The sequence below is a fragment of the Nicotiana attenuata genome, chromosome 6 (assembly GCF_001879085.1).
Source record: "Nicotiana attenuata strain UT chromosome 6, NIATTr2, whole genome shotgun sequence".
Classification (NCBI taxonomy): Eukaryota; Viridiplantae; Streptophyta; class Magnoliopsida; order Solanales; family Solanaceae; genus Nicotiana; species Nicotiana attenuata.
In genome coordinates this window covers 28,490,273-28,498,733 of record NC_031994.1, presented here as the reverse complement: position 1 = coordinate 28,498,733, position 8,461 = coordinate 28,490,273, and the positions used below count along the sequence as shown (strand labels likewise).

The window sequence follows — 8,461 nt, the reverse complement described above, 5'->3', positions numbered from 1 at the left end:
AAGCAAGAAGCAAAGTGTAGTTGCCAGATCAAGTGCGGAAGCAGAATATAGAGTTGTGGCCCAGGGTGTTTGTGAACTTATTTGGTTGCAAAGGCTATTAGAGGAATTGGGACTTTCTGAAAAAGGGGAACTTTCCTTGTACTGCGACAACAAGGCTGCAATCAGTATAACTAATAATCCTGTTCAACATGCTATTTGGCTAGAGAGGAATAGGGCATGGCTTGAGGGGAAAAAGGAACATAATTTTAGAACTAAAAATAGATGTTTACGTAATCTTTACTTTTGGTGTAAAAGCAGTCTGCTAGTTAATCTTGATCAGTATATGAATTTTCTGGATTTATTAGGAAGAAGGATGTAGTAATTTGCTTCTTTTTGGCTTCTGTCTGAGTGATGTACTAGTTTGTACCATCTTGGTACTTTATCAATAAAATCTTACCTTATCAAAAAAATAAAAATAAAATAAATAGAGTCTCACTTAGTTGGATCTAATTTGACGGTGTAAGGCGGAGGAGGGTCTGGCTTGGCTAGAGTGGCATCTTTAATATTTAATGTGGTATCTTACCAATACTTCCATACCTTTTGGCATAGAAAGGTTAAAATATGTGCATTCAGAAACCAACACCAGATCTGGAAAATTACCTATTTCACACTTTGAGTCTGTGGAAGTTTATTTTTGAATTTACTGTAGTTACTTAAGGTCGAGTGGTAGACGGGTGAGGCCCACAGTTCTAATAGGTTTTCACTTGAGCTTTCCACAGCAAAGCAACTCTACAAGCCACTGCAGTGAGGTTATAGGTCTGATTTCTTTCTTGTATTGAGCTCTTAGAATGCTATACGCAGCCCCCCTGCAAGGTTACTTTAGATAGCGGTATTTTCTGTATAAGATTGGCATCCCCATTCACTCATATTCGTCCTCTTCTATCCTCTAGTCTGGTTAACGGTTCTTCCAGTTGTGTTTAGAAGAACCATGAGAGTGGTGGTTTACTACTTTTTGTTGTTCACTCATTGGTATAATCTTTTTCTTATTCATAGTGCTCCCATTTTTAGCTTTATATTCGACAGATGAGCTTCCAAGTCTAGGAATACTATTTCCCTTGTCGAAATTATAGGAGGTGGATTTTCTAGTTTGCACTTGACCTTCACATTAACTTCTTTCTGCATTTCCTAATTCTACTCTGGATCTTGGCGAGGTCAAGCATGTCGCTAATCTGATAGTCTTTCTTTCCTTATCTTGTCCTTTATAATTTTCATTGCCTTTATTCTCTGAAATAGAGCAATGAGCTTAAGTCGCATTCGACATTTGCACTGCTCTTTTTCCAGGAGTTATAGCTGAGGTTGTATAGTGTTTGCTTAATCCAGGATAGTTCCCTTACTGTGAATGGCGTCATTATCTTCATACTTTGCAGCTCTGGTTGAACTGAAGATGGTAAGTTACTGTAGGAATGTGCAATGCCTGGAGTTGGGTGGTGTGATCAATTTGAGCTTGATATGAGAGTGCTAAGTAGTCTCCTAGGTATATCAGGCTAGAGTTTCTTGTCTTCTTTGTAGTGGATAGACAGACTTAATATTTGGACGGTCGTTGGATCGATTGATGAGCAGACAAATTATATTTAGATTATAAAGCTGGGATTATAATTAGTGAAATATCAATGAAATATTGTATTTATATCAATCTGATTCTTCACATTTATCATTGGATGTTTCGCAATGTCAAAGCATCTTGTCCTTCTTCATAATACTTGATCATCCCAAATTGAGGAATGCTCCGTCTTGAAATTTGAGCATATTACTGCCAAAGAATTGTACTGTAAGCCATAGCACTTTTACTATCAAGGCTAGTCAAAACGATTGTAATGTTAAAGTGATGTAACAAAGTAAATTTGAAGTACAGGCAGATTGGCAGATGTTTAAATTATGTAACGATCACTTTTTTCTTTGATAAGTATGTCTCAGTGACTATATTTTCACCAAAGTGTCAACTTTATTGTCTAATTTAGCAGTAGTGGGGAGTTAATGACACAACATTTGGTGTTAGTAGATTAAATTGCAATAAAGAGAATGTAGAAGAGCTTTTGCCATTACCTTGAGACACAATGCCTTGATCTCTTTTAAGTCTGTTCCACTCCCGTTCAGGTGGTGTAGTTGACTATCTCATAGGCTCTCGCTTTTTTCCTGTTTATAACTCGGCTATTTCTTTTGTTTACTTGCTTCTTCAGTTCACATCCAGCTCTATATATTTGATCTTGATATGTTGTAAATGAAAATGCAGAAAGGCTATTGGTGGTCTTATTATACATTAAGCTAAAACTAAAGACAGCATGGCATTATTTTCTTGTTTTTCATTGTATATAAATTCTAACGTGCTTATTTATCTGTAGAGGTTATTTGGCCCCTGAGTATGCCATCAGAGGGCAGTTGACTCGGAAAGCAGATGTATACAGTTTTGGGATTCTCCTTTTGGAAATCGTTAGTGGAAGATGCAACACAAACAAGCGGTTACCTATTGAACAACAATATCTACTTGAACGGGTATGGAGTTGCTTTTAACATTATTCTGTTTCTGTTGGATCCCCATTACCTGCAGAATGAAAAATATCTAAGAACAGAATTGTTTCTATACATTATTAAATTTGAGAGCTATATAGCCATTGGATTCTCGACTGCTCATAGAACATGATGGGAAGATCAACCTAGGTTGTTAAATTATTTGGTCATTGGTTTAAAATTCTTATTTGGGCTCCTGCCGACATCATCCTTCAACCCTAACCTTGTAATGGAAAGTAACGTGGTTGAGCAGCTTATGGTCCGAAGCCCATCTAATCCGTTGTTCATATATGTTTTTCTCAGGCAGGCTTATTAATATAATCTTGAAATCATAATCGCTTGCTTCAGAATAGAACAAAAATAAAATAGCAATTTTGACATTTGATGTAACAAATATTTATCCAACCAATGAAAAAGAAATATGATTGCCATCCCCAGCTCAAATAGAAATTAGATATATGGAGAGTTGTATTACATACGATAACTTGATATGCAGGCATGGAAACTGTACAAGAAGGGGGAGCTCATTGAATTGGTAGATACGTCATTGGGAGACGACTTCAATGTTGATGAGGCTTGCAGATTCTTGAAGGTGTCTCTCTTATGCACCCAAGTCATGCCCAAGAGCCGGCCATCGATGTCCACTGTTGTGAAATTGCTGATTGGTGAGATGGAAGTGGATGACGAAGAGATATCTGAACCAGGCATGTTATCAGACCTACTGAGTCTCAGGAGTAACAAGAATACCTCATCAGACTCGCTCTCTGCTGGCTCAGGAAAACAAGTTGAATCCCCTTCATCTATGAACACAACAATGACACATGGAACTATGACTTTCACATCAATAAATGACCGAAAAAGCTGAGCTAAACACAGCATGGTAAAACCCATGTCCTTGTCTTTCATCCTTTTATCTATTAAGTTTATTTCTTGGTAAGATTTTGCTCTCTAGCTTGTGGAATTAGGAGGTCCTTTCACTTCAATTATATTCTAAGCTGTAAATATGACCTCGAATTTGTGTAATTAGATTAGGTAGTCGATGATTCGCTGAGACTTTTTCCATATTTTTCTATTTAAGTACATGTCATAATTGTACCACGAGAGACAATATTCTTGGAAATGCAATGATTTGTAAAGCGTAAAGCCTCCACGGAATTTAAAGTATTGGTGTATAGGTTCACTGCAAATGGCTTGAGTGGTTTCTCCTTGCACATCATTTATTATCTTGGCGTAGTTCTCATATGGTCCACCAGCAGCATACACTACTCTCCCTGTGCCTGAAGTGCACTGGGAACATGGATAATGAATGACAAAGAAATGAGTCTCCTGATGCTGTAAGGTTTGCCCCTGCACCAAGTTTACCTTAAGATCTCATTCTTACCGAATTATAACATGGATCGGAGAACTTTTATTTCATATGAAATCTGAACATGAAAGGATTTATTCACCTCAATGACTAATCCATCTTCTTCGGTGTACTTACATCTACTTTCCCAATCAATTTAATAATCTGAATAAGAAGCGAAAGAAAACTGGAAAAGACAAAAGAATGAAAAGCCTAACTTCTGGTTCTGTAACATCTGTACCATAAAATTAGGTAACAGAGGACTCTGTAACCTAAGATGAAACACAGCATCACAGCTAAGTTGCTCCATTTCTGTGATTCTTTGAGGTCTTGCTGTCTCAAGAAGTCATTTGCAAACAACTTGCATTCTCCTCTTTCACTTTCTAAACATCTTTTTCCTCCCTTGCCTCCATACTCATTTATCAAGAAGCACTCAAATGGGTATTTAAACAGACTTAAGTAATGCATGAAGATCCAGTAATTAGGTATCTTCTCTTTCGAAAGGAAATAGCCCGAGAACAGGAAGAAAGACCCCATCAATCCAGCAATAATAGATGTTCCCATTATGAAGTTTGGCACAAGTGCACTGAAACATGCTGTGAAAGAATTTGACATTAAGACAACCATCCAAACAATCATAGCAAAGTAGAGGAACCCATCCATGTTTCGCCTTAGACCAACGAGCCAGTAAACTGGGACAGTGTAGAGAAGGCCAACCATTAAGAGAAAAGGAAGGAAGACAAAGGTGTTAGCCACAACATAAGAGGATACTCTGTATGCTCCTCTTGAAGTCTCCCTCATAAAGATCCTTCTCTCTTGCAGGAAAATGGGTAAGCCTTCTGTCATGGAGGAGAGCAAGAATGTCAAACTGAACGCGAAGAATCCTAGTCTGGTTTGTAAAGCAACCTGCCCTAGATTGTTATCAACATTCATGAATATTGACCCCAATATAAAGCCTGCTACCAATGCTTGTATTATTCTGGTTGCAAAAAGTTGCTTGGTTCTGAATATGTTCTTGCAAAATCTTCCTCCCAGTATTAAAATCTCTTCGATGTGAGAATTCGAGTAGAAAGGACACTTCTCTACAATGTCATTGTGGTTGGAAATTGTAAATTCCTTATCATCTACCCTTAGGCTTTCCCTCTTTTCACCATGATCCTTGAGATAGAAATGAATATTGGGAGTTTCAGAAGTTTGAATTACTATGCTGCCTGTGACATCAATGGCAAATTCAAGCACATTGATGTGGGGTGGAATCTGGAGACCAGAAAATTTGATCCTCTCTTCTAGGTATTTCAGTGAACCATTGTGAAGAACACAACCATTTGACAGCAAAACAAGTCGATCAAACAGTTCAAGAATCCGAAAACCAGGTTGGTGGATAGTCAAGACAATTGTCTTACCTTGATTAACCACCATCAGTTGAAGGAGTGATATGACATGAAGTGCTGATGCTGAATCCAGCCCCGAAGTTGGTTCATCAATGAGAATCACAGCAGGGTCATGTACTAATTCAATTCCAATCGACACCCTACGCCTTTCACCACCTGAAATTCCCTTGTTTGATCCTTCCCCAACTCTGGAACCAGCTACATGTTCCAAACCAAGCTCCTTGATCAGCACTCCAACTCTATTTGCAGCCTCTTTTTTCCCACCTGGTAGCCTCAGAAGAGCACTATACATGAGTGTTTCTTCAACTGTAAGCAGAGGAAACAGGGCATCTTCTTGGGTGACATACCCCGATAATCTTCGAAAACATTTGGCATTCACAGGATGACCATTAACTAGTACCTGGCCAGTGACTTTTGTTGGTGATATTTTCCCTGCAAGAATTTCTAGCAGTGTTGTTTTTCCAGCTCCACTAGGACCAGCAATAGCTGTAATCTGTCCTGGCCTTGCTTCACAATTTACATCCTTAATGATGAACTTCTGGGGTATCTTAGGAATGTTGCAGCAAAAAATCCAACTGAATTCATCATATAAACTAGGGAGTGCATAGGAAAGATTTCTGGTTTCTATGGTATAAGAAACTTTATTCCGGCCACCGGAATCCGGTGATGTAACCGGAAGTTCCATAGTAGAATGAGATGAAAAGAGGGTAGAGAATTAAAGTCTGGAGAGGGAGAGGGAAGTTTGGTTAATCAGAAGAGCTGTGAGAAGATGACAAGAGGAGATGAGCTAACACACCAACCATAATCCCCTGTGTAATATTTGTATGGGGAGAAAAGAAAAAGGCAAGTGTTAAAAAGGAGATTTCTTGGACTTCTTGTCTTTGCCAAAAAACTTCTTGTTGGTTATTAGAAGTATGGAAGAATTTGGTGAATTGAAGCTTGTAAAATTAGAAATGTGTTTGAAGCATAAAGGAGAAAACAGAGGTTTCTTCCTTGTTATTAGTCTTGCAGGTAAACTGTATTGTTGACCATGCAGCCTCTTTCTTGGTTGAAAATTTTAGTCATATTTCTTCTCTACCTGCCACCTCTATTGTTGCTACTTATCTCCATTCTTAATGTTTTTCTTTTTCTTTTTGGCACTTTATTCATTTTACATAAGTGTCCATGATTTTTTAAATCATAATAACTGCTACCTAATTAGATTTTAGTGTAAAGGAAATCGTGTTATGCTAAGACATCAGGATTTATTAATTCCATTTATACCATTGTAGTTTGTCTTTTCAACTAGCAACATTTAAAAACAAACGCACAAAGGTCCAGAAGTTAGTTAACATTAATCGTCTTTACACCATTTTCTAGGTATAACGTAAGTGATATTTTGCTACTATTTTATGCTAGTGATTTAGAGTAATTGAATTCCATAATGGTTAATCGTTAGTCCTAATATTAAGTTTGTTCCTGTAAATATCTTATAACCATTAGTTAGAGAGAAGAAGAAAATAAAAATAAAAGAATAATGCATTTCCTAAATTAGGTCTACAGTTTTCCACACGCTTTAGCAATTAACATATCGTAAACAGTAAACAAAACTTTAAAATTAAAACCATCTCCCATGGCTTGTTTCCAAGCAAAGCAGTAGGTAACGTGCCCAAGCCAGCCCTCTAGTAAACAATTAACTATTAAATGAAGATGTTGTACTTGTGTTGAATTTGGGAGGAAAAAGTAATCCAGATATTTTTCTGTATTTTAGGTACAACGCAATAGTAGAAAAAGGCATCTTTTGGACTTTATAGGGTTTTATCATCTTTTTAAATAGTTAAGCCTTGATAAAATATCAGTGGGTGGATAGTAAACTAATCTAGGGTTGTATGTGTGCTTTGTCCTTTATATTCCAAACACTTGGTTGTCAACTTCTTAAAAGGCAACAAAATTGTCACGACTCAAAATCTACTACAGGTTATAATAACGCCTAACGTCGCCGTCAGGCAAACTGATTGATCAACTTAATTACTCATTTTAATATTTTTGAAATCATAATTTCCCTTAATTAAAAAATATGAAATAGAATTTACAGGGTGAAATGATAATAATTACGTGAACTACCATACTGAACATCTAGTAGAAACCCCCAAAACCCGGTGTCACAAGTGTATGAGCATCTACTAAGGAATACAATAATAATACAACATCTGTCTGGAATACAAGTTAGACAGAAAAATATAAATAACTCTGATGGAGACTCTGTATGCTGCGGACCGTGACAAGGAAATGCAGCTCATCGTCAAGTCCCCGCGATAGTCGTGCCTCTGCACCAGAGGACCACCAGAAACATATATATACCTGCACAATAAGTGCAGCAAGTGTAGCATGAGTACGTAAACCAACGCGTACCCAGTAAATATCTAGCCTAACCCTAGAGAAGTAGTGACGAGGGGTTGACATCGACACTTATAGTGGTCCGATAAGACATATGCAGTAAGAAGTAAACAAATATGGGGCAGAGCAGATAAATAGTATGAACAAATATAAGTACGCGGTACAATCCTCCTCTGAACGGTAAATTAAAGCTCTCATTAAGCAGTTACCTCCTTAACCGGAGTATATATAGAATGGACCTCACCAAATAGGTCATCACAGCTCAAATTAGGAAAAATACACGGATGTGCTGGTTTCTTGTAACATATGACGTACGACGCTGTCGAGGCGAACGACTCAATAGTGCTTTTATAGAAATGCCAACAATCGGATCCCATCATACTATGTGCACTGTCGAGAGTCGAACGACACGAACCATAGATGCATCTATTATACTGCCGAGGCGAACGACCCTCTCCTATAAGAGTGTGATACATAATCCTGCGGAGGCGAACGGCCCGATCCCATTAGAATAAGAAGCTTTAACGGGTCCTTGACCCCACTCACGAATAAACGTGTGAGTTATGAATTTTTAAGGAAAACTTTTCGATAAAAATAACGCTGGAGAAATTCGTAAGAGGAGTACAATTATTCCGCGGCTAATCATGAAGCTTGTCAAATCTCTACAATAGCAAGTATATCACTCTACGTAAGTCTAGCCTAAAGTCGTAATGCGAAATAAATGAATTAAACGAGGAAAGACAGCTCCAATAGTACAATTATAGCGTGGCGTGAACCTAAGTCTACTCGGACATAACATGAATTT

General features: G+C 37.7%; 1 protein-coding gene across 1 annotated transcript; it reads right to left on the bottom strand.

The window, feature by feature from the left end:
* Positions 3,517–6,319, bottom strand: LOC109226747 (ABC transporter G family member 10-like). Its single transcript, XM_019391594.1, has one exon. It carries the CDS (start codon positions 5,963–5,965, stop codon positions 4,103–4,105), a length of 1,863 nt encoding a protein of 620 aa, XP_019247139.1. The 5' UTR covers positions 5,966–6,319; the 3' UTR covers positions 3,517–4,102.